Genomic DNA, 27245 nt, shown 5'->3' on the forward strand with positions numbered 1-27245 from the left:
AAATCAGTGGGTGCTACGGGCCAAAACTTAGATGAATTGCTTGAGTTTTGCCTGGGCCTTAGTACCACATGGTGCAACATGGGCTTTTTGAGGTACTTTACATGAGCTATGCCAGTGTTTCAGTGCTTGAGCAACAGTGGTACTGATGCAGAGCATGACAGCAGTGCATTTACAGAGCTATGTGTGAAGATGAGGTATATTTACAGACGTGCATAGAGTGTGTTCATTTGCAGAGCTTTGCCTATTGTGTGAAGCACATGTTTTTAAAGAGCAGCATGTGATTACAGCTATCTGTTGAAACTAGAGTCTAGGGCATGAAATCTTGCCACCTTCTGTGTCCTCATCCAGTTTGGTCCTCTACCTTCCCAATCCATTTTTGAAATCCATGTATTTTCTAGGCAAATGACTACCACGCTTAAACACAAAACCCATCGCTGTTGCCTTCAGAGATGCCACAGGTGTCTAGACACACGCTTTTTATGTATTTGGCCACGTTCCCTCTCCTTGGACATGTTCCGTAATACTTGAAATTGCATCTCACTGTATCTGATCCATGTGTCTTCCCAATGTTGAACTAACTGGATATTCTCTGATTCACAAGATATGCTCACTTGCCTTGTAACCATTCCATCCCTGAGGAAATGTTTCTGAGAGTTCCATCAGAACATTTTCCCTCTGCACCAGAATGCATGGTCTCTATGGATCCAGCTTTTATCACAGGATATTCTCTCTATGCCTGACTGTCCTGCCTATTTATATGTTGACATGCTCCTTCCTGGATATTTCACCCATGTCACAGGATCTCTTCTCCACTAGAACACCCTCATTCTGATTTGACATGACCATTCCCATTGAACTTTCACTCTCCCTTCCTCTCTTTGCAAGAGTGCATCTTGACAGTACTCTCTGTACGCTCCTGTACTAGAGCCATTGTGCCCTTGCACTTCAGTAACCTAAAACTTTAGGATGTTTCTGAACATGTCCCTTCAATTCTAGACAGATATTCCTTGTGCCAGAACCAGAATCCCTCCAAATGCGGCCTCTGAAGTCTCCTACCTCCTTTGGGAAGCTGCTTCTCTCCATAGACAGATATTCTATTCTCTGTTTAGTATGTCATCGTGCATGTGTGTCTCTCGTCAGGTTAGAAGTCACTTGTGTGAAGTATCTCATTGTTTTTCCTCTATTTCTCTTAAATATTGGAAGCCTTCCTAATGAATAGGTAGAACATTCAAGAGATGAAACAACTAGCACATGTAGAGATAGGATTGTGCATGGACATTGGAGTTCAGCTGTGAAAAACATTTTGAGCTGATGGGGAGCATTGTACTCACAAATGAACCCTTTAGTGGGCAGGGAGGTCTTTATAGAAGAAGGGGGCCTATGATGTTCATTGGGCTCTATGTTGAGCAATGAGCCCAGTTAATTGCTGACATGAGAGCTCTGAACTTAACATATAGCATGTACTGAACAGATAAATCTGCACTTGGCACTATATTTAACGCCGATACGCTCATGCTGGAGCAGCTGTTTTGTGCTTTATAAATCCCCTTCATTAATTCATCTTAGCAGAGTAGACCTAAACTGAATATCTGGGGATCTGAGCTTTATGCGTAACCAGAGCTCTGCACTCAATAGGGAGTCCTCTAATAAGTACCGGAGGAGATTTGTATTTAGAAAGGTGTTCTATGAGTAAGAGGCTCTGTTTGCTCAGTAGTGTTGAGCAGGACAGCTGGTGATGAATGAACTCTGTACTGAGCTATGAAGGGTCAGGAGTTTACAAACCAGGCTATTAAGTATTATACCAGGGGTATCTTTTGACTTGTTTCTAATGACATTTCTTGAACCCTGTGCTGTAATATGTACAGTTCAAACTCCTGTTTTTCAAAATTGTACAACAACATTTATTGAAATGTATGTTGTAAATTCAATGCACCATTTGAAACTTTATTTCTTGTTGTTGCTATGGTTTATGTATTGCTGGGGGATGGCCAACTCTGGAAGGCCCACACCCAAATGCTCCTCTTTCATTTTGGTGAGCTTTCTGTATTCATGAACTCCTTCAACTTAGATCTCAGCTTTTCGCCGCACAACGTTTAGGATCCACCAGCCGCCCCTGATGCACGGGCAGCGCACCCCTGGCCTGAGAGCTTTAGACTGAGTCCGGAGCATCGGGGGCCCCATCCATGTTCTCTGCAGGGGGGCCCCCTCAAGGTTCGATATGCCACTGCTTGAAACACTTCTGGAGTCACATGACTCTCCCAGCTTTTCACCGAAGAAGGGGAGCTAGTGCAAAATGTAGTAAAGAAAAAGGAACATATTTCTGTACCACCTGATACCCTATCACAACATTAAGATTAGGGAAAAAGAACCCCAAAATGGTGGTCATGTAATGTGACATTGTGTGTCTACAGTCAAAGTCATAATGAATCATTTTAGCACCACTAAAGGCTGACAAACCATAGATAAAAAGGTATTTTGACAACAAATTACAGACTCAAACAGTAGATATCAGAATAATGCTCAGTGTGTGAATCTGAAGAGTTTCAAACACTAAAGCTATTGCTAAAGGTATATAACAAATTTAATTTGTTTCCTATTAAGGGCAATATCGCATATTTATACAAACTATTTAGTCTTGGAATTAGAAGGGAAGTGTTAATATAATAGTGTTCTAGGACTTCTGTACAAGGAGGAATCATTATTAGCATGTGAATAAAATAACAGCCTAACACTGCAACAAAATGTGGCACATCATTTGCTTTGTCTTGTTTAATAATTTAGTCAAGTCAAGCAGAAAATGTGCTCTGCTGCTTACTTTTATTGGCCCTGCGTAAAGTGACATTTGAATGTTCTCCGTTTGTAAGAACAAAAATTAATCATGAAGTGAGGTGGTGTACAGCATGCAGAGCCGATTTCATCTGAAACTGAGTTACAGTAGCAGATTCGAGCGAGAAAAGCAAACTCAAAAGAGATTCATTTAAAATGACAGCAACAAAAAGAATATCTTGATGTTGTGAGCTAAAAACAAAAGCAATATCTAGAAGTTTATGTAGTCATCATAGTGGGGATACCAGCAGTGGGAGGGTACACAGAATAATGATAACTTTTAATGGAACTGCTCCAAGACTCCCACATCAAATTACAGAAGGTGCGTCCTGTGGTTAGTCTACTAGAAATAGACTGCACTTTTTAACAAAGGTTTTAACCTTTTCAAACTGAATAATTATACGATTTTTCCAACCACTTCGTCCTCACCTGTGCATGGACCATCACGCCTTCCCTTGTGATGGGTGTCTTGTGAATTTTTCAAATACTCCATGTCAATTCTTGTTTTCTTGAGTAGCACATCAGAATCTTCATTCACATCTCCTATCAAAAAAGAACAAAAATGATCATTAATACTTTCATGTGAAAAGATGCCTACGCAAACATGATGTTTATATTTAAAACCTCATAAGTGTAAAGTTAAGTTGTGCATGTTAAATTCTATACCCTCCAAACTGTAGGAGGGGTCGCCGTGAAAAACAATACGCTGAGTCACTGGTAAGTATTAGATATAAGCTTTAATCATCGGAGCGCCGGAGCAGCGCGTTTGCTATGCAGCCGGGTTGGTGCCTTCTAAAATGGTCGCCTTCCGGTTCCGGTAAACCCCTTCCGGTTCCTCCCTCTCGGAGAACAACTAGACCGTCACTACATATCTCCCCCTTTAAACATTAACCAATAAACGAAATGGTACCAATAGTCTTACTAGATGTTCATATTAAAGTTCTCGAACTTCTTTGGTATTCTCACAATGCGTCCTGCTCGCGTCCTCACGCCTTCTGCTTCCATTCTGCTTCTCGAAGTCGTCGGGGATGCATGCAGCTCTCGCCTTTCGCTCACTTCACATCCTCTACTGTCCTGTCTCTCTCTTTTCCTTTCCTCATCATGCCCCTTCACTGCATACTCACTTCCCGTTGCACCTTCCTCATCTTCTCCAACATCCTCGTTCCCAGTCTCCTCTACTTGCTCTTCCTTTCTTCCAACTTGCTCTAATGTCCTTCCACTGACATCGCTGCTCTGTACTCCCACTTCAACTCCTGTCTCACCTTCTGTTTCCCATCTTAGGATTTTGTTGCACTTCGCTATTCTGTCTTGCGACCATACTTTCCCATCGCTCAACAATGCCGACCTGGCATATGGTTCCAGGACTTGAAGGGGTGGTGTGAATTTGCTTTCTCCTTTTCTTTTTAATGTGGCTACTCTCACTCTCACCCAGTCTCCCTTTTCCAGAGACACAGCTTGAGCATTTCGTCGCTTGTTGTAATGTTCTGTATATGTCTCTTGCGCTCTCTCTAGATTTCTCTTCACAATCGCAGGAGACCATTTACTCTGCACTACCATCTGTCTCCACGCCATGTTGTCCTTTGTGAATGGTTCACGTCCTCTCAAGATTTTGAACGGACTGTACCCTGTGCTTCCAGGTGTGATGCGGTATGCCCAAAGCATCTTAGGTAGCTCCTTTTCCCAATCCTGCCCATCACTTATGGCCGCTTGTATTATCCCCATTATGACACGGTTGAACCGTTCGGCCAGTCCATTCCCTGCCGGATGGTATATTGGAGTGTGTTTTACTTCAATCCCATTTCTGGACATGAACGCTTCCCATTTGGCTGAGCTAAACTGTGGCCCGTTGTCACATGTAATAATCTTGGGGATTCCTTCCTTCACGAAGTTCTCGTTTAGGAACGCTAGTACCATGTCCGTGTCCATTGTTTCTCTCACCTCCACCCCGGGCCACTTAGAGTATCTATCCACCAATACTATGGCATATTTCTGTATCACCTCAATGTTCAAAATGGGTCCTATTATGTCTATGGACACCATTTCCCAGGGACTGCTGGGCACAGGAAACCTGCCCAGTTGGGGTCTCACGAGGGTTTGTGTCTTGTCTGCCTTGGCGCATGAGTCGCATTCCCTCACATACCTCTCCACCTGGGCATCCATGGCAGGCCACCAGTACGCTTGTCTAGCCAAGGCCTTCGTCCTCGTTATCCCTTGATGTCCCTCGTGTAGGATTGCTACCAGATGTCCTACCAGTCCTTGGGGAGGGATGATCTTGTCTCCTCTCAATAAGAAAATGGGGTTCTCTCCTAGGGACAGTTCTTCTCTTACCTCCCAGTATTTCCTCAATTTCTCACCTAGGTGCCTTTTCTCTGGCCACCCATGTGTAACGTATCCCTTTATGGCCTCCAGGTCCTCATCTTGTTGATACGCCTCAGTCCACTCTTATCCACCAATCACCTGTTCCACATCTTGCATGGTGGCTACCATGTACCCTTCCCATCCAGGGGTGTCCTGCTCCTCTGCTTTCTCTTTAGCAGCCGCTCTACTCAAAAAGTCCGCGACTTTATTCCTGGGACCTGGTAGGTATTCCACCTCATATACGTAGTCTAGGAGTCTCAATGTCATCTTAGCTATCCTTGGGGTGGCATGGGCATGTCCGCTTGATGTAAGTACTTTTATCAACGGCTTGTGGTCAGTGCGAACCAAGAACATGGCTCCCCACAGGAACTGCCGGAATCGTTCCATCGCCCACACCACCGCCAGCATTTCTTTCTCGATATCACTGAATTTTTCTTCGTTTCGGTGCCAATGTTCTCGATGCGAAGCAGATAGTGGACGTTTCCCCACTGTCCGACCTTTGCACCAACACCGCTCCTAGACCACGGTCGCTGACATCAGTAGTAAGTATGGACTTAGCTTCTTGGTCGAAACCCTTGAGCGGTATGGCCTCGCTCATTTCCCTCTTTAAGGTCTCGAACTCCTCTTGTTCTTCACTGCCCCACTTGAATCCGTTTCTCTCTTTCAGTAGCTGACGCATAGGATGTGTCTTAGTGGCGAAATTCGGGATGAACTTGCCATAGAACTCCGCCATGCCGAGGAATGACCTGACATCTTCCTTCTTCTCAGGGGCTGGTGCTTTCCGTATCGCCTCCATGTTTTCTCTCTTGGGCTCTATTCCCTTCTCACTAATTTCATACCCTAAGTATGTCACAGATGGCATCCCAAATTTGCATTTCGCCCACTCTGCGGTGAGAACGTTGTTCTGTAACACCTTCAGTACCGTGTGTAATTTCTCATTGTGCTCTGGCTTCGATTTTCCCATTATAAGAATATCGTCTTGAAAATATTGTACTCCTTCCACTTGTTTAAAAAGTTGGTGCATTAGTTTTTGGAATACCGCCGCTGCAGATGCCAGTCCGAACGGCATTCTCACGAATTTATAGCACCCAAAGGGTGTTATAAAGGACGTGAGGTGATTGCATTTGGGATGGAGTGCCACCTGATGGTATGCCGAGGACAGGTCCACTGTTGAAAACCACTTTATGCCTTTCGTCCTCGCTAGCATCTCATTTGTTCGTGAAAGCGGGAATTTGTCAACTAGAATGTTCTTGTTTAGTTCCCAGAGGTCCACGCATAGCCTCACCTTGCCATTGGGTTTCTGCGCTACCACTAAAGGCGACAACCATTCCGCACTTTCGATTGCTACGATTACACCACTCTTCTCCAGCCTGTCCAACTCCTCTTGCACTGCCTCTCTGCAGCGGAAGGGAATTTTTCGAACTTTGTGGCTCACGGGTGTGGCTCCTTCCTTCAATCTGATCATATGCTTGAATTTGGACAATTCTCCAATTTTTCCGCTGAACACCTGGGGGTATTCCCTCTATCATGCTTCTCCTGTTCACTTTCCATGTCCATCAGCAACACTTTCTCTATTCCTCCAGGATTTAGTTGGATCCTTAGCGCTCCTTGGTCTTTCCACCCTAGCACTGAGGGCCCTTTCTCTGCCACATATAGCTTACAGTTTGCTCGCCTTCCTCTAAATTCTAATGGCAATGGGCAGTACCCCAACATTGGTATCCTTTGTCCCGTGTAAGTGACTAGTCTCAGGTCCATTGGCCTTAGTTCTTCCTTTATTTCTTTCAGGAACTTCTCTTCCCACACCTTTTTCTGTACTATCGTGATGGGAGCTCCGGAGTCAGCTACGATGTCGACCTTCACGCCTCCTATGCTCATGTTGAGTATTGGTTTGTTGGACCCCTTGCAATCCACGTCCAGGATTTGGTCGTCTATGTATAAGACTTCTTCCAGGTACTCTTCATCCGCCTGTGCTTCTTCCTCCTCTGGGCTGCCCTGGTCTATATACTTGACTGCTGCTCCCTTGGGCTTCCGCCTGCACACCCTTTCATAGTGTCCAAACACGTTGCAGAACGTACGTTTCGCTTTAAACGCTGGACACACTCTGTCGCTGCCTAGGTGTGATGTGCTTCCGCACCTGTAACAACATGTCCATCTCTCTCCACTTGTCTTCTGCGCCGCACCAGTATTCTGTGGGCCTTGCTTGGTGTACTGGTACCTAGGTGATTCCTGTTGCTTGGATTTGTCACTCTTGTTGTGCACCATCACTCTACACACTGTTTGAGTGCCCCCAGTCTCCTTCCTGGCCGCTTGCGCACATCTTTTAGACAGCTCTGCTTTCTTGACCAAGGACCAAACTTCTTTGAGGGGGGCGTCGCCGTTCACCCACAACTTCTCCTGTATCGTCATGTTGGACGTGTGCATGATAATCTGGTCCCTTACCAACTCGTTGTGCAGGTTGCCAAATTTGCAGGTTACGGCCAGTTTTTGTAATGCCGCGACATACTCGTCTATGGTCTCTCCGCTTTCCTGCTTTCTTTGGAAGAAATTGCACCGATCAATGGCCACACACACCACCGGCCTGTAGTGCGTGTCCAAGTCCTCTATCGCATGTCTGAACACATCCGTGTCTGTGGGATCTCTCGTGGCTTTCACCAAATTGTCAAACACCCTAAGCCCTCTGGTCCTAGATTGTGGAGGAGAATTTTTCTTCTCCTCGGGCTGGAGTATTCCGCTTCACTCTCTTCCTCCAAAGCCTCTAAGTAGTTCAAGAAATATCTCTTCCAGTCCTCCCACGGCACCGTGGGTTCACCTCTCTTCGGGAGGAAAGGCATCATGTTTGCTAGAGAAGTGGACGGTGTGGCCATCTTTTCGTTTCCCCTCGGGGCCTCCTGGGCGGGCTTCCTGGTGCTTGCCTTGCGTCCGTATCGTCCCCTTGGTCTTGTCCGCTATTTACTCCTCCCGCTGCACCCCTGGCATCCAGGGTTGCCTGCTGGCCTGCCTTGTCCCTGCTGCTGGGCTCCTCACCTTGTGCTAGCCGCTCCGCCAGTTTTCTGCAGCAGTGGTTCAGTGGCCGTCGTTCCTGTGCATCTGCAACCCCCTCCTTCCTTCACTTTGTCTTAGTTTGGGGCTTCCTTCATGTCCCCTCGGGTGCCTTTGCGTCAGTGGCGTGCTAGTGCCTCCTGTGCTGCCCTCATTCCCGGTGTGGCCACCTTTGTGTCACCTGGTGGGCCCTTACTGTGCCTGCACTGCTGTGCACCGGCTTCTTTTGCCGCTTTCCGCCCTCTGCCGCGCTCCGAATCTGGTTTTGGTAGTTCTGTGGTGGCTCGCTCACCGCCTTATTGAAGTTGGCTATATTTGGCCATGTGTAGGGCTCATGCCGGCGTGTGCTCGTTTTCTTCGGGGTTTTTTTCTGGGGTTTTTTCTTATTTCGCCGTGTCCCGCCTCGTCGCCATTCTAGGTTTATGTCTTGCTGGGTGATGGCCCACTCTGGAAGGCCCACACCCGAATGCTCCTCATTCATTTTGGTGAGCTTTCTGTATTCATGAACTCCTTCAACTTAGATCTCAGCTTTTCGCCGCACAACGTTTAGGATCCACCAGCCGCCCCTGATGAACGGGCAGCGCACCCCTGGCCTGAGAACTTTAGACTGAGTCCGGAGCATCGGGGGGCCCCATCCATGTTCTCTGCAGGGGGGCCCCCTCAAGGTTCGATACGCCACTGCTTGAAACACTTCTGGAGTCACATGACTCTCCCAGCTTTTCACCGAAGAAGGGGAGCTAGTGGAAAATGTAGTAAAGAAAAAGGAACATATTTCTGGACCACCTGATACCCTAATCACAACATTAAGATTAGGGAAAAAGAACCCCAAAATGGTGGTCATGTAATGTGACATTGTGTGTCTACAGTCAAAGTCATAAAGAATCATTTTAGCACCACTAAAGTCAAGTCAAGTCATTATACTTTTATTCGACACATGTATCATAAAAAGTACAAACATATAATACACACATAATTATAAAACCAGTTCATTATTTACAAAAATACACAAGGTACATATAAAAGTTATGTGGAAAAATTGACTTGATGAACATTTTTTAAAATCTTGGTCCTAATAATCCAGGCACATGATAAAAACTTAGCAACCCCACAAATAGTAGCCATAGAAGAGGTGTTGGAGATAAGAATACGCAAAGCTGATTTATAATCTCTAACACCAAGGTTCTTTAGTACTGGTTTTAACCATTTCTTCCTAGCCGGGATGTATGCCTTACAGGCAAAGCAAAAGTGGCCCAATGATTCTTCAGGATTTGTACAACCTGGACACTTCATATCCTCTTCCCTCCTATTATTCCATCTAGACGTAAAACTTTTGAGGGGCAATGTTCCATATCTAAATTTAAGATATAAGGTCCTTTCCCGAGGAATCTGAATGAAATCCAAGAACAATTCCAGTTTTAAAGTGCATTTATGGGTCAAAAAAGTCTCAGTCAAATGTCCCGAATTTGGGTTCTGTAGCGCCCTGGCCTCTATCCAGTCCCAGTATAATTTTTTCACCACTAGTTTTGGTGGAGGGGATTGGGATACCCAAGCGTCACTTAAACCCACACTTGCTGCAAGATGTTTTAAGGCATTTAGCCACTTAATTTTGCCTGCAGTGTTTAATTTTAACAGTTCGTCTAACGCTAAGGCATAATTAGCTAATTCGGGTGTCCTCCTCAAACGGACCCAGTATAAGAGGGGACGGAGCTGGAGAATGTCCCGGATAGACTTTCTACCCAGATCTAAGAATAGAGGTTTAAGTGGGGTAGAAGATGGAAGTGATACCAAGTCCCTCATAAACTTGTTCTCCGCTAGGACATGGTCATTGGTATTCTCATTGCCCCATAGTTCCGAGCCATAGACAGCTGAGGCAATTGCTTTACCCTCATAAACTGATAAGGCAGGGGCAACTGGCCTACTCACAGAGAGACGTTGGTTTTTTAAAATAGTGCCGGAAACTCTTTTTAGATTTAAAATCATTTTACATATATGGGGTTCCCATTTCAAGTTGTTATTAATCCTAACACCGAGGTAATCAAACTCTTCGACCACCTCCAGAGGAGATCCATTCAAGATCAAATGGATGTTCCTATATTTCCTCTTGGTGGTCATAACCATTAGTTTAGTTTTGGTTGTGTTTATTGTAAGTCCCCGTTCCTGACAAAAAACACTAAACCGATCAAGAAGGGTTTGGAGGCCTGTGGGGGTTTTTGATAACAGGAGGGTGTCGTCAGCAAAGAGGAGCGATGGCGTTTTCTCCCCAGCCACAGTGGGGGCATCTGCTGGTGTCTCTTGCAGATGTTTCACCACCCCATTTATAAAAAGGGAGAATAAAGTAGGGGCCATCACGCACCCCTGCCGCACCCCTCTGTTAACAGGTATACTTTTAGTAAGTTGCCCCTGCGCCCCCCAACGTATCCTAGCATAGGTACCCTCATTGAGTTTAATAATTAAATTTAGCAAATAGGATGGGAAACCCATATCCAATAGGACATTCCAGAGTTTGACACGGGGTATTACATCAAAAGCAGTTTTTAAATCAATAAAAGCCAGGTAGAGACTCCCTCTGGCTATTGACACTATTTTCCAAAAAACTGCACAAAATCTAAAAACTTGATCAATTGCTCCAACATTACTTCTGAATCCAGCCTGAAAGTGGGACAAAATATTTCCTTCCATGAGCCAGCCCTCAATCCTGTTTACAATTACCCTACCAACTACTTTTTGAATAACATCAATTAAACTAATTGGTCTGTAGTTGGCAGGGTCCTCTCTCTCGCCCTTTTTAAAAATGGTGACAACTTCAGCACCCTTCCATGAGTCGGGTACTTGCTGGCCAAGCTGAATGAGGTTCAAAACATTTACAATAAAATCAGCCCAAACCAAGGGATTAAGCAACAGTAAATCACCTGGTATTCCGTCCGGGCCAGGTGCCTTACCCGGTTTTATTTTAAGGATGGCCTCCTGTACCTCACGGGGCGTAAACAATACATCTGTGAAGTCATCGTTTAAATGGACCAAACAACCGGTACCTAATGTCGGGGGTGCTAGCACAACTTCCGAAGTGCCTACGCCATATAATTTCGAGAAGTGGGAGTGCCATTGGGACTCAGTTATATGATTTGGAATGGGCTCAGCGCCTCGTCTATCAAGGACGTTAATCAATTTCCAAAATACAGTGGCATTTTTCCCATGAGCCGCTTCCTTTAAAGCCTGCCAATGCTCCTCTTCCCAATCTTTTTTGGCTTTCGCAATACTAGAGCGATAGTCATTTCTAGCTGATCTAGCTGCTGAAGCATCCTTATTTTTAATAGCTATTGAGATTGCTTTTCTTTTTTCTCTACAGGAGACGGTATACCAAGGGTTCCCCTTTTTTTGCGTGCATTTAGTCAATTGGCATCCCTTGTTTTTTTTGGAGAAAAACGTACTGATCTCCCCTATTAGGTCTTTATACTTAGTTTCCAACACCGACCCCTGAGACTGGAGTGAAATTTGATTCACAGATGCCAGGGCAGATGAGGCAGCCAAAACTAGAACCCTAATATTCTCCAGTGTCCCTTCATTACACCTAACCACATTCCATTTAATCCTGCGATTACAGTTAGAAGGGACTAGTTCTTTGGTAACCAGCTCATTTGGAGCGTCTTCACCAATATTATCTCCCCAGAACATACCCATGCAGAGGGGATTGTGGTCACTATCGATCCACTGACTAACCTCCATATCAACAAGTTTAGCCCATGACCATACATCCAAAAGGATGTAGTCAATTCTTGACGGGCAGCCTATTCGACTGAAGGTCGTGGCGCCCATGCGGTCTGATTTAGTACGGCCGTTTAGGGCCCATAGGTCATGGGCAGACACCAGGGCATTTAACTGGATAGCTCGAGCCGACCATTTCTTAATTGGGGCCAAAGATAAGGATGGAATTAACTGGTTTCCTGGTTTATTATGATAATCCAAAAATTCATCCTCATCAAGAGGCTCAAATGTACAATTAAAATCACCTCCCACCAGTACTGAGGATTTAGAGGGGAGGGATGAAAGCCTATTGTCCAATAACTCCAGTATTGGAGACGATTGGCCCCCTGGGAGCCCCCTGACATAGATACAGAAAAGTTCGAGAGCATTCCTGGTCGACTGCCTTTTAATAGTTATATGGAGGATGTCATCACAGGGGATATAGTTAACAATAACCTCACAATTCAAATCTATCCTGATCCAAATGAGTAGACCACCCGATGGACGCCCCCTCCCAAGCTGTGTTGCAGGAACAAAAAATGTAGAGTAACCCTGCTTATGTTCTGGCTCTACGCACCAGGTTTCCTGGAACATACAGATGTGGAAATCTTCTAGGAATTTATTCCATTCCGGATCGGGCAAGTTTTTCTTTAAGCCCGCTATGTTCCAGGACAGGACTTTAACAAGGGAAGGGGACAGCAACAGTGTATCCGGGGTTGCCTGAAAATCAACATCCCCTGTAAAGAGCTCTGGAATAATGCTTTCCTGGTCGGGTAGTTCCCCCCTGGTCACAGCGATAGAACCACTGTCCACGGGGGTAAAAGCCCCACAACCCTTGGCATCTTCAATACACTGAGGTGATGGTCAATCAACCTCTTCCAACCCGCTAAAACGATTATAACAAGGAAATAAAGGATAGTTGAGCTGTGGGCCCCATCCTTCTCCATTGAACTGTGAATCTCCCTTCCACTGATGCCCCCTCCTCCTATGGACTAGATTCCATCCTTCCTCTACAGGCATTCCCCACTGTTGCGGGTTCTGATATACGGAGGGAGTGTTCCCATTACAGCCTCCACCCAATCCTTTCTTAACCGGCCTCAACCAGCTCCACCTAGCATCCTTATGGCTCTCTTGCGCATAAAAAAAGGACAGGGGTTTGGCTGATACCACAGACTTGTTATCACAAGGAGGAGAGGAACAAATAAATTCTACAAGTCGTGGGTCCTCAAACGTGATAACGACACAATCGCCCTTTATGCTTTTCTTCTTCCCACCTACCCAAGGTGTCCGTTCTACCATAAGTATATTCTTGTTTAGGCTAGGTGGTGGAGGGTAATTTTTATCAAGCCAGTGGCATATTTTATTTTTAAGCGCCCAAAAGGGCGCAGAGGTGGACATGGACAGCTCGGGAATCCCCGTCAGAACGACCACATACGGACATGCATCAGGTGGTAGATTGATGTTACGTCGCGTAGTGGTTTTTCTGGACTGTGACTGGGGAATAGTAGGAGCTGGGTTGTTAGGTGTCCTTCTGCTCACTGCACTAGGTACATTTCTGTTCGCTACACTCGGACATGTGGAAGTGGAGGGTTTGATATTATTCACTATGTTAGTTGCCGGTAGAGAAGAAATGGAAGGGTTGATTGTGGGAACCGGGATACTCCCCGTGGATGGATTTGTTTTAACAGTCCCAGTGTTAGTAACAGGCAGTGGAACCACCGAAATACAGGGGCCAGGGGTGGTCAGCCTAGGGTCTTGTAGCGCAAGAATAGTAGCTAGTTGATGTTCAATATTAGAGAGCCTATTCTCCAGAGGCGAAAGCAAAGATTTTAACAAGCTGGACATAGACTCCATTAGAGAGTCAAGCCCGTCCCCTGAATTAGTTAGTGAGTCATTGCTTCCGCTGGTATCCAAAATGCTGGCCATGCTGCTATCAAGAGTTATATCGTCCGGAACCCCTAAAGATAATAAGTGAGGAGTGGAGTCTAAGGGGTCAGACTCAGTATGATCAATGGGGGCCTGGAGAGTCCCATCATTCACTATCGCCACACCTGTATTCTCCCCCCCGGAATTGGAACCCATGGACCCTTGTAAAATTATGGCGGGGTTATCAGTTGGAAGATTTGTTGGGGTCAGGACATTTAAAGTTGACATAATAGTGTCTGACCCACCCGTCTTGGAAGGGACGGTGACATCATAGTTATCTATCGCGGGTGGATGGGGGATATTAGGGGGTAAAGTGCTCATAGAGGGGGCATTGGTGGGAATTAATGATTGACAACTGGCGGGAGTGGAATCATTAGTGGGCATCCCAGGAGAAGTAACAACAAGGTTAATCAAACTTTGCGGCGGGGAATGTATCATTGCTATGTTGCCCAATGAAGACCTTTTAGCGTGAACAAGGTCCAATGAAACCCTCCTTTCCATTAAAGAAATACCCTGGTCTATCAGAGAATTTGTCCGAGAGATAAAATTATCTAGGGTACCAATAACTTTTTTAGTTTTAACGTTTCCAGCTCTCTGGCTCCTAGTTTTGCGAGTGGACATCTCTGACAGGTTACAAAAAACAAGCAATAATAAAATAGCACAACAACTGACCCAAGAATAACAGTGAACACAGAGCAATCAGATAGGATACCCAGAGGAAAAGTTACCCCATTAGCTTCAATCAAAAAGCAATTGTGAAATTAAATACGAAGCTATAGTGCAGGGGAAATATAAGGGTGCGCCCAGACCAGACACTACAGACCACGGAGGGCCACAGAGGGCCCGCCCTTTGCCCGGGCTTAGCCCCGGGCGCTCCCGCGCAGCGAGGAGCTTCCAAATTTATGGTCCTGAACCAATAGGGCGGGTGGGGCGGGGCGGTCAGGGAGAGCGGGGCCAGGTGACTCGGCCAGAGACACCGGGACTCCTGGGAAAGCGAGTCCCGGGTCGCGCTCGCAGCCCTGCCGCCTCACAGAACCCCACAGGAGCGGCTGGATACAGGAACCACCGGAGAGTCAGTCAGGTGAGCAACGAAGCGGGACCCGCGGAGCGGGTACCGCAAGCCGTGGGTGGGAAAGCCTGAAGAAAGCAAGTACGCCGGATTCAGATTCAGCAAAGGAGTGTCCCACTAAAGGCTGACAAACCATAGATAAAAAGGTATTTTGACAACAAATTACAGACGAACAGTAGATATCAGAATAATGCTCAGTGTGTGAATCTGAAGAGTTTCAAACACTAAAGCTATTGCTAAAGGTATATAACAAATTTAATTTGTTTCCTATTAAGGGCAATATCGCATATTTATACAAACTATTTAGTCTTGGAATTAGAAGGGAAGTGTTAATATAATAGTGTTCTAGGACTTCTGTACAAGGAGGAATCATTATTAGCATGTGAATAAAATAACAGCCTAACACTGCAACAAAATGTGGCACATCATTTGCTTTGTCTTGTTTAATAATTTAGTCAAGTCAAGCAGAAAATGTGGTCCTCTGCTGCTTACTTTTATTGGCCTTGCATAAAGTGACATTTGAATGTTCTCCGTTTGTAAGAAAAAAATTAATCATGAAGTGAGGTGGTGTACAGCATGCAAAGCCGATTTCATCTGAAACTGAGTTACAGTAGCAGATTCGAGCGAGAAAAGCAAACTCAAAAGAGATTCATTTAAAATGACAGCAACAAAAAGAATATCTTGATGTTGTGAGCTAAAAACAAAAGCAATATCTAGAAGTTTATGTAGTCGTCATAGTGGGGATACCAGCAGTGGGAGGGTACACAGAATAATGATAACTTTTAATGGAACTGCTCCAAGACTTCCACATCAAATTACAGAAGGTACGTCCTGTGGTTAGTCTACTAGAAATAGACTGCACTTTTTAACAAAGGTTTTAACCTTTTCAAACTGAATGATTATACGATTTTTCCAACCACTTCGTCCTCACCTGTGCATGGACCATCACGCCTTCCCTTGTGATGGGTGTCTTGTGAATTTTTCAAATACTCCATGTCAATTCTTGTTTTCTTGAGTAGCACATCAGAATCTTCATTCACATCTCCTATCAAAAAAGAACAAAAATGATCATTAATACTTTCATGTGAAAAGATGCCTACGCAAACATGATGTTTATATTTAGAACCTCATAAGTGTAAAGTTAAGTTGTGCATGTTAAATTCTATACCCTCCAAACTGTAGGAGGGGTCGCCGTGAATAACAATACGCTGAGCCACTGGTAAGTATTAGATATAAGCTTTAATCATCGGAGCGCCGGAGCAGCGCGTTTGCTATGCAGCCGGGTTGGTGCCTTCTAAAATGGTCGCCTTCCGGTTCCGGTAAACCCCTTCCGGTTCCTCCCTTTCGGAGAACAACTAGACCGTCACTACATATCTCCCCCTTTAAACATTAACCAATAAACGAAATGGTACCAATAGTCTTACTAGATGTTCATATTAAAGTTCTCGAACTTCCTTGGTATTCTCACAATGCGTCCTGCTTGCGTCCTCACGCCTTCTGCTTCCATTCTGCTTCTCGAAGTCCTCGGGGATGCATGCAGCTCTCGCCTTTCGCTCACTTCACATCCTCTACCGTCCGGTCTCTCTCTTTTCCTTTCCTCATCATGCCCCTTCACTGCATACTCACTTCCCGTTGCACCTTCCTCATCTTCTCCAACATCCTCGTTCCCAGTCTCCTCTACTTGCTCTTCCTTTCTTCTAACTTGCTCTAATGTCCTTCCACGGACATCGCTGCTCTGTACTCCCACTTCAACTCCTGTCTCACCTTCTGTTTCCTATCTTAGGATTTTGTTGCACTTCGCCATTCTGTCTTGCGACCATACTTTCCCATCGCTCAACAATGCCGACCTGGCATATGGTTCCAGGACTTGAAGGGGTGGTGTGAATTTGCTTTCTCCTTTTCTTTTTAATGTGGCTACTCTCACTCTCACCCAGTCTCCCTTTTCCAGAGACACAGCTTGAGCATTTCGTCGCTTGTTGTAATGTGCTGTATATGTCTCTTGCGCTCTCTCTAGATTTCTCTTCACAATCACCGGAGACCATTTACTCTGCACTACCATCTGTCTCCACGCCATGTTGTCCTTTGTGAATGGTTCACGTCCTCTCAAGATTTTGAATGGACTGTACCCTGTGCTTCCAGGTGTGATGCGGTATGCCCAAAGCATCTTAGGTAGCTCCTTTTCCCAATCCTGCCCATCACTTACGGCCGCTTGTATTATCCCCATTATTATATGGTTGAACCGTTCGGCCAGTCCATTCCCTGCCGGATGGTATATTGGAGTGTGTTTTACTTCAATCCCATTTCTGGACATGAACGCTTCCCATTTGGCCGAGATAAACTGTGGCCCGTTGTCACATGTAATAATCTTGGGGATTCCTTCCTTCACGAAGATCGCGTTTAGGAACGCTAGTACCATGTCCGTGTCCACTGTTTCTCTCACCTCCACCTCGGGCCACTTAGAGTATCTATCCACCAATACTATGGCATATTTCTGTATCACCTCAATGTTCAAAATGGGTCCTATTATGTCTATGGACACCATCTCCCAGGGACTGCTGGGCACAGGAAACCTGCCCAGTTGGGGTCTCACGAGGGTTTGTGTCTTGTCTGCCTTGGCGCATGAGTCGCATTCCCTCACATACCTCTCCACCTGGGCATCCATGGCAGGCCACCAGTACGCTTGTCTTGCCAAGGCCTTCGTCCTCGTTATCCCTTGCTGTCCCTCGTGTAGGATTGCTACCAGATGTCCTACCAGTCCTTGGGGAGGGATGATCTTGTCTCCTCTCAATAAGAAAATGGGGTTCTCTCCTAGGGACAGTTCTTAACTTACCTCCCAGTATTTCCTCAATTTCTCACCTAGGTGCCTTTTCTCTGGCCACCCATGTGTAACGTATCCCTTTATGGCCTCCAGGTCCTCATCTTGTTGATACGCCTCAGTCCACTCTTGTCCACCAATCACCTGTTCCACATCTTGCATGGTGGCTACCATGTACCCCTCCCATCCAGGGGTGTCCTGCTCCTCTGCTTTCTCTTTAGCAGCCGCTCTACTCAAAAAGTCCGCAACTTTATTCCTGGGACCTGGTAGGTATTCCACCTCATATACGTAGTCTAGGAGTCTCAATGTCATCTTAGCTATCCTTGGGGTGGCATTGGCACGTCCGCTTGATGTAAGTACTTTTATCAACGGCTTGTGGTCAGTGCGAACCAAGAACATGGCTCCCCACAGGAACTGCCGGAATCGTTCCATCGCCCACACCACCGCCAGCATTTCTTTCTCGATAACACTGAATTTTTCTTCGTTCGGTGCCAATGTTCTCGATGCGAAGCAGATAGTGGACGTTTCCCCACTGTCCGACCTTTGCATCAACACCGCTCCTAGACCACGGTCGCTGGCATCAGTAGTAAGTATGGACTTAGCTTCTTGGTCGAAACCCTTGAGCGGTATGGCCTCGCTCATTTCCCTCTTTAAGGTCTCGAACTCCTCTTGTTCTTCACTGCCCCACTTGAATCCGTTTCTCTCTTTCAGTAGCTGACGCATGGGATGTGTCTTAGTGGCGAAATTCGGGATGAACTTGCCATAGAACTCCGCCATGCCGAGGAATGACCTGACGTCTTCCTTCTTCTCAGGGCTGGTGCTTTCCGTATCGCCTCCATGTTTTCTCTCTTGGGCTCTATTCCCTTCTCACTAATTTCATGCACCAAGTATGTCACAGATGGCATCCCAAATTTGCATTTCGCCCACTCTGCGGTGAGAACGTTGTTCTGTAACACCTTCAGTACCGTGTGTAATTTCTCATTGTGCTCTGGCTTCGATTTTCCCATTATAAGAATATCGTCTTGAAAATATTGTACTCCTTCCACTTGTTTAAAAAGTTGGTGCATTAGTTTTTGGAATACCGCCGCTGCAGATGCCAGTCCGAATGGAGTCAGCCACCTACACCATCCCAAACACACTGGCCTCCACGTAGCACCTGGGTGCTGTAGCTCCTCCTTCCTCCCTCGAGGTCGACGATGGCGGCAGTCGGCGTTTCACTGGCGTTCTGTGGTTCCTGCTGAGGCTCCCGCTACGGCTTCCACGGCTCTGCCCTGGATCCTGATTTCCGACCTCTGAACTCCACGTCGGAAAACAAACAGAGGGGAATGCAGCAGTGCAATTTCTGTGATCCTGTTTGCAAATATCCCTGAGGGAGTACACTACTAAATATCGATGCTCATAACGGCGAGGTGAGGTGAGCGTGGGAGCGCAGGATATTACAGCAGCTGTGCGTTATTTTGAGACTCCAAGACTTTTTAGAGGCTGGAGGTGACTGAGTCCTGGTGTGTTTAGTTCGTGAAGCATTTCTTAAAAGAAGGAAAGCCGCCTCTTCACTTATATCTGTATATGCTATATGCTTTACGCAGTGGGAAGCTGAACAGCGCTATACTTATTCCGCCGAAAATCTGCTAATTAGACTCAAATCTTGCTGCGCTTGGAGGGTCCCACGCCGGCCGGGCTTTGCTCCGCTGAGGCGTCTGGAGGCTCCCCTTACTGGTTGGGTGTAGCGGCCGGGCTTCGCTCCGCCGAGCAATCCTTCCCCCACTGCTCTCCTGTCTGACCGGGCTTTGCTCCGCTGGGCAGAACTACCAATCCCAGCAGCCCCACCCAAGGACGCCGCCGCTGCTGTCATCAGCCAGCGCCAGGAGGCACTTATAGACCAGTGCTCTATCTCGTCCCGTGAGTACGTGCGCGGGACGTGCCGGGCTGAGCTCGGGCAGAGGGCGTCCGGGGCAGACCGAGGCTGGGCTGGGCCACGGCCCTTGGTTTTTGGTTCTCCTTCTCCCCCGGAACACTTCACAACTGTGAGACTAACTATTTTTGTACCTGTACTGTGGCCCACGCTGATGCTTTTGAAATTAATGCAATTGTTTTGCAAGTAATAATAATACCCGTGTTGCCAAACTAAAGTGCTTTGATCTATAACCTTGGTATACCAAAAATGTCGAAACTTAGATAATCCAAAACATCACTAGCGACCATGGATAATTACCTGGTAAAGGTAGTCACTAAAATTAACAAAGAAAGGCGTCTTTCTCTAAACCGGGTAAGCCCACCGGCCTCCCCAACAACCCTGCATGCCCCTTTGGTCTCACCGGCTCTGGATCATAGCTGTAATGATGACTCGATCATTGGTGGAGCCAATGACATATCTTTACAACAGAGGCAGGAAGAGAGGGGTAAATCCCTGGAAATCTTATCATCTTCCTCTTCGATATCATCCCGAGGCCTTCACCTACACCCTCTCCAGCACCCTCGCCTGTACGAAGAGTATTAAGGGCCTGTAGGAAGGTACCAACTAAGCGGGGGGGAATAGGAAACCAAAAAAAGCTGGAATTCAATCAACCAGTCAAGGGAGTATAGCTGAGACCATAAATAATGCGGAGGCAAATAATCCGCTCCCTGCCCATATTGACCTGCTGGCAAGTCTAATTGAAGCAAAAATTGAAGCCAAAATCGAACTCTTGCTTAAACCTATTGTGGAAAAACTAGACCAGGTAATACAAGAGGTATCTAGACTGGGTGGTCTTCTGAACTCACATTTAACCTTGCCTAAAACACAGAAGTCTATCAAGGGTGGAAATATTGCAAACACTGATAATAAGGTTGCTGGCAGTCATGGTAACGGGGGGAACAGGGTTGCAACAAATACGCAAATAAATACACAAACTGCATTAACTACCCAACCCCCATTGGTTTCAAACATTCTACCACCCCCAATATCAGTAACTCAACCACTCCCTACAACTTCTAATAATCTGACAGTGGAGGTGGGGGCAAAATGAATGGAGGAGCGTGGCTAAGAGGAAAGCTCCAGTTAACCTTCCCCCGGAAAGTGTACCATATACTGTTGTGCTAACTAATGTTCCTGAGGTGGATTCTTATCTCACTGACTCTAGTTTAGAAACACATGAGGCTTAGAAAAACAAATCGCTAGCGTGGTTAAGCCGAAATTGCGGTTTTACACTTGCCTTTTCTAATGATATAATTTCTACCCGAAGAGTCAGTTGGAAAGGGAATTCCAGAAAGAACACTAGGGTGGACTGCATTATTGTAAATTTTAAGCACCCACAGCACGTGGCCACAGTCTTACTGAGAGCAGCTTCCTTACCAGTTGGGGATAATATCGTATGTGCACGGCCCCTTGGTTTCTTTTATAATTATCTTAGTAACCCTGCGTCCTCCCAGCCTGACCAGCTCAAGTTTCCAGTTGCTCGAACTAGGCTGGGTTTCGCTTGTCCCCCTCAAAATGTATATCAACCATCTAATAGCCTTGATCCAAACATGTTAGCTTAGGGTCGAGTAATTCAAGAGGAGCCTGGAGCTGGCGCACTGAAGTAGAGAGACGTGTAACGCCCTCTTGATGTTTTCACAAAGTTTGCTTTGTTCTCAAGTCCGATCATAAGACCTTTGAAAACACGTAATCCTTTTCCGGATTCGAGCTGTCCTTTCGCTATCTATCATCGCATCATGTGTGCAGCACCGAAAAGCTGCTCTCCTTGGCAAACTAAATTTTATCTCGAAACTTTATCTGAACTCGAACAATTAGCCACTTCCTTCTTTGGCAGGCGGGTGTCGACGGAATGTGCCATTCCTATGGTGCCTGGGGAGAATGAAAACAAAGGTGGCGTGTACCATTGAAGCAACTATTTAACCATGCCTTTACAGCTCCAAAGGCAAACTAAATAGCATGATTTTCGATTATCATGAAATCTGATCAAATCTGAATATTTCCTGTGCATAGTAATGATTGCTTTTAACTACGGTGGGGAATATTTTCAGCCCCTCGAGATAATTATTTTGTTTTCTTCATACACTATATATAATTTTTCATATCCATTTTCTTACATGTTTAAATATCTTTCGAAGGACACGAGTGAAAAGTGTAAAACAGTCCTCTTCTCTTTCCTGTCAACAGGTCATCCACTACATTCAAGAGGCTAAACACACGTGACCATTCTGTCTGTCTTAGCCTACATCTGCTCTGACTCTTCACTTAGGACCTCTGGCAGCGACCTCTTGGTCCCTAATATTCCATTTTTTATGCAAGTGTAGAAAGACCACAAAGAAAAGAGCTTCTCGGAGCCAGACCTCCACCTCCCAAATCAAGAAAGCAGGTTTCCTCTCGGCAACCACAGACATTTGTTTGTCAGCAAGGGGATTATGTGGCTTAACAATGTATACTGGAGGCGTGTTTGTAGAACAAGCCTCTCATTTCGCCTGAGGTTACAACTTTCTGTCATTTCTAAAAATGAATGTGGAGAGTGTGGCTTGGGCCCAGAAGCAACACGCAGCCAGCACTTTAAAGAGGCAGTGTGCTATAATAACTGGGCCTAGCAGCTGATGAAGACATCAGAAACACAAGTATGACCTTTTACTTTACAGCTATCTCATGTTTAAAAGCCCCAGAAGAGTAACATTTGAGAGAATGTGTGCAAACGTTGATGTTTAACCAAAACTCATCCTCCAGTGGTGTGAGCAGAGCTCTCTAGTTTACAAGCCCATAGGTGAGTACGTCATACATACCAAGCTTTTTCTTTGGGTTTTGGAACTTGTAGTTCGTTTACCCTTTTATAACTACAGAGCTAACAATCCCAACATGCAAATAAACCAAATATACATAGCTTCATGATGTTAAATAACTAAAAAAACTAAGATATCTGTATTTGTTGTAGGAAAAATGTGCAAATAAAATGCCGCTAAATTGCCGCTAAATTTCCATTTTTGTGCCGCTAAATTTCCATTTTTGTGCCGCTAAATTCGCCAATCCATGCCGCTATATCCTGGGGGGGTCTGACTGTTATCGGTTGTCTAGGCCGTGTAATCAATTTGATTTTGATCAAGCCTTTTCCCTGGCAAATCGTTACACCCCCCTATCTCCACTGGAAGAAAACGATTGACAGTTAAACGAGTTAAGGACTAAATCCCAGCCACCATCTCCTAGCTTCAGAATTGCAACCTGGAACATTGCTGGTATCAAAGCTAAAGCGGGGAATGATATGTGGGTTAACACATTAAAAACGTTTGATATTATTGCTCTCCAAGAGACATGGGACCAGATAAACAGTTTCTCATTGGATGGTTATAGACACTTTTGCATCCCAGCAATTAGTAGTGCCGCAGGAAGAGCCAAGGGGGGCTTATTAAGCTTATTCAAACTCGACATAATGGGTACACTATCTCAATGTATTTCAGGCTCGGAGAACTGTTTAATCGTGGAATTATTTATTACCGATAAGAGTAAGATTTTATTTATCAACTTTTATAATTCAAGTGCAAATGAGTGCACCAGTCATAATTTGGATGTACTGGAATTTTTTTTGTCAGTCTACAGTGTAAACGTGAATACTTTCGAAATAATATTCCTTGGGGACTTTAACATACACCCCTGTAACCTACCGTGTGCTAACCTAGAAGATGAAGGCCCCCCTTTTTCTTTACCTACTCACCTAGAACATTCGAAACGGGGGGAGGCTCTTGAAAATTTTCTGGCCAGATGGAACTTATACGAGTCGGGTTGCAGGGATGGGGGGTGCAGGTCTTCTACATTTGAGGGAATAGATGATGGTACTATTATTGATTATATTTTTATGTCTTCTTTTTTGTTGTGCAAAGTTTTAATATATAAAACGGAGGTCTCGGTCTTCAGTGATCATAACCCGGTGTTCATGGAGATAATGTCTACGGGCATATTTTCAATGAAAACGACGTCTCACAAGGGTGGTCTGAATGTGACTGTAAAAGATCAAGGGCGCAGACTCAAATGGTCAAATATAGTCCCTGAAACCTTGCTAGTAGAGGTACTGGACAAAGTTGAGGATGAGGTGGCTGTATGTTTAGCAAACGAGACGCAAAAACAAGAGGTGGTTTTTGCTTTTGACAATATCTGCAGGGAAATAAATAAAAGTTTACATATAGGCTCCAGACAGAAGTCGCATCATGGCAAAAGATGGTTCAATAAAACATGCTCTAAGGCACATGGGGACCGACTCAGGGCCCTGAAGACCATACCCAAAGATCAAGCTCAAATAGTTAGCCTAAGAGCGGCGTATAAGAAAACTATTTTAGATAGAAAAAAGGAGGTAAAAGATGAGGCATGGGACCAACTACTTGCCCCAGACACCTTAAAACATAGCGGCCTGTTTTGGAAAATAGTAAACCAACCGTTATTCTCAGGTGAGGAGAATTCCCCACTTGAAGCGAACATCCCAGATGAGGGATGGATAAAACATTTTTGACAAATATACTCTGACCCTAGCAATGATACACAAAGGGGCGACAGCCCTCTTAGAATCGAGGGTTCCACTGTAACCTTTGTGGCCTCGGAAGTGGAAAAAGCGATAGACCTGACCCAAAAAAATAAGGCTCCTGGCCCCGACGGGGTCCCTGCAGACGGATTTAAAAGCGCACCGAAATGTTGGTCAAAGATTCTGTGCAACGTTTTTAATGTTTTAAACTAGGATAACATACCGGCCTCGTGGAAAAAAACGATCATCATCCCCGTCTTCAAGAAGGGAAATAGGCAGGACCCCTCTTGTTATAGACCTATCTCATTAATTGACTCCTCGGTAAAAAATCTGGGGCGGGTCATTTTGTTTAAATTGAATGAATGGGTAAACGAAAAAGGGGTCCTGTCAAATGTGCAATATGGTTTCAGACCAAAAAGGAGTACTTTAGACCAATGTCTTAACTTACATCTGCTCCTGAATAAATACACCACGGCTAAGGAGGGGTCCATGTACCTGGGGTTCATGGACCTCTCCTCAGCTTTTGACCTTGTAAACCGGTCGAAGCTGTGGGAAATCTTACTTAATATTGGTCTTGATAGGGCCCTGGTTAACCTTCTGACTGACTTACACTCGGGATTGTTGCCTCTGTCAGGGTCACCATGGAGGGCCGATGTACCACCAATTTTAAATCAGAAAGGGGGGTCAGGCAAGGGTGCATCCTGGCTCCCCTTCTTTTTACGATATATATATAAACGCTCTGGAACCCGTATTAAAGAAGGCCACCCCTGACATTCCCCGCGTAGGAGAACTTGGAATACCGGTTCTCCTATACGCGGATGGCGCTGTTCTTCTTTCGCGGACCGGGGTTGGTTTACAACGCCTGTTGGATGCTTTCGAGAATTTTATGGGCTCCTTGGACCTTAAAATCAATGCTAAGAAGTCCCAGATCATGATCATGGGAAAGTGTTCTAGGAAGAAGTACTCCAAAACTTTCACCTGTGGAAAAGAAGAACTCTGCAGAGTTACTACATTCCCCTATCTGGGGATAACGTTGGATGAAAGAAGGAACTGGGGACCACAGTTAAAAAATAGAAACATCTCCCTCGCAAGAACTACTTCTGCTCTCCAGGGTTTTTCTAAACGATTGGGGGCAAGGCCCATAGTAGCTCTAATGAAAATCTATAAAGCTAAATGCCTTGCAGTGGCCACCTATGGCAGCTCAATCTGGGGATATCGCTCCCCGGACTGTCTGCAGCCTACCGAAAATAAATTGTTAAGATCTGTCCTTTCAGTGCCACAGTCTACTCCCTCATATTCTATTCATGCCGAACTTGGGGAAGGTTTTATTTCAGACAGGATAAAAATGGCCCCTCTAATATCCTTGATGAAGACCTGGTTGAATCAGGAGATTCCCCTGAACCATATTATCCTGAAAGACGGTCTACTCTTAGACAATAATACTAAGATTCAGTGGTTGATATATATTAAAAACAGTTTCGTCAAACTGGGGAGACCAGAGCTCTTTTTTTCTCCGGAGACAATAACATCAAAGGACATTGCACTAATTAAGGGTGCAATGGGAAACATGTTAAGTTTGGAAAGGGAAGAACTGGAACTGAAAAAACCTACTGTGAGGGCAAATCTTATCATTTCTAGTCAACCAGGACCTGAAACCTATCTTAAAATAGTGAATCGCCGATATCATAGGTTTCTTTTAACCCGATTCCGTTTCAATATGATCCATTTGAACTTTGGACATTTCCCTAACTGGAGTACCCCAGAAAATGCAACTCCGTGTTCCTGTGACGATTTTTCTACCCAGAACACAACGCATTTCCTGATGTTCTGTGGTCATTATACGGAACTTAGGTTAACATTTTTGGTCCCTATTTTAAAGGAGGCTGGGTTTCTGCAGATTAAGCCTGCCCTTTTGTATTTTGTATTTGCAATTATTACAAACCCCCAGGATTATCTTCCATGTTGCTAGTTTTTTAGTGGGGGCAGTCAGGATTAGTAAAAAGAACATGAACGAAAGCCCGTAAATGTATGGATATGAACTGAGCTGAAATTTGGGTTTACTACACATAATATGTTATAGCATTTAAGGATAATTATTGTGGAAGATCCATTTTAAATAATTGAAATAGTCTTTTAAATTTTTAACATTATGACCACATTGTAGGAAATTTTATGAAACTTTTTATGAATTTTATGAAGATTTTAAATGTTTGATACTTTTTTGTGTAAAATTCTGTTTCAACATGCACAATTATTGTAACTGTATTTTATGTTAATTCTGTACAGTACCATTGTCTTTTTATGATATTAATTTATCGAAATAAAGTATTCTGACTGACTGACTGACAGTCCGAACGGCATTCTCACGAATTTATAGCACCCAAAGGGTGTTATAAAGGACGTGAGGTGATTGCATTTGGGATGGAGTGCCACCTGATGGTATGCCCAGGACAGGTCCACTGTTGAAAACCACTTTATGCCTTTCGTCCTCGCTAGCATCTCATTTATTCGTGGAAGCGGGAATTTGTCAACTAGAATGTTCTTGTTTAGTTTCCTGAGGTCCACGCATAGCCTCACCTTGCCATTGGGCTTCTGCGCTACCACTAAAGGCGAACACCATTCCGCACTTTCGATTGCTACGATTACACCACTCTTCTCCAACCTGTCCAACTCCTCTTGCACTGCCTCTCTGCAGCGGAAGGGAATGTTTCGAACTTTGTGGCTCACGGGTGTGGCTCCTTCCTTCAACCTGATCATATGCTTGAATTTGGACAATTCTCCAATTTTTCCGCTGAACACCTGGGGGTATTCCCTCTACCACGCTTCTCCTGTTCACTTTCCATGTCCATCAGCAACACTTTCTCTATTCCTCCAGGATTTAGTTGGATCCTTAGCGCTCCTTGGTCTTTCCACCCTAGCACTGAGGGCCTTTTCTCTGCCACATATAGCTTACAGTTCGCTCGCCTTCCTCTAAATTCGAATGGCAATGGGCAGTACTCCAACA

At 45.2% G+C, this 27245-nt stretch overlaps 1 protein-coding gene across 3 annotated transcripts in view; it reads right to left on the reverse strand.

Moving 5' to 3' along the window:
* The window catches only part of LOC144823664 (uncharacterized), a 130551-nt gene that overhangs the window by 60459 nt on the left and 42847 nt on the right, over nucleotides 1-27245 (reverse strand). For all 3 annotated transcript variants that reach the window (XM_078682375.1, XM_078682392.1, XM_078682382.1), the window contains exons 5-6: nucleotides 15891-16004; nucleotides 3256-3369 (exon numbers count right to left, since the gene is read on the reverse strand). In XM_078682375.1, the coding sequence (XP_078538501.1) occupies nucleotides 3256-3369; nucleotides 15891-16004 (228 nt within the window). The remainder of the gene's footprint in view (nucleotides 1-3255; nucleotides 3370-15890; nucleotides 16005-27245) is intronic.

The sequence above is a fragment of the Lissotriton helveticus genome, chromosome 1_1, assembly GCF_964261635.1.
Source record: "Lissotriton helveticus chromosome 1_1, aLisHel1.1, whole genome shotgun sequence".
NCBI lineage: Eukaryota > Metazoa > Chordata > Amphibia > Caudata > Salamandridae > Lissotriton > Lissotriton helveticus.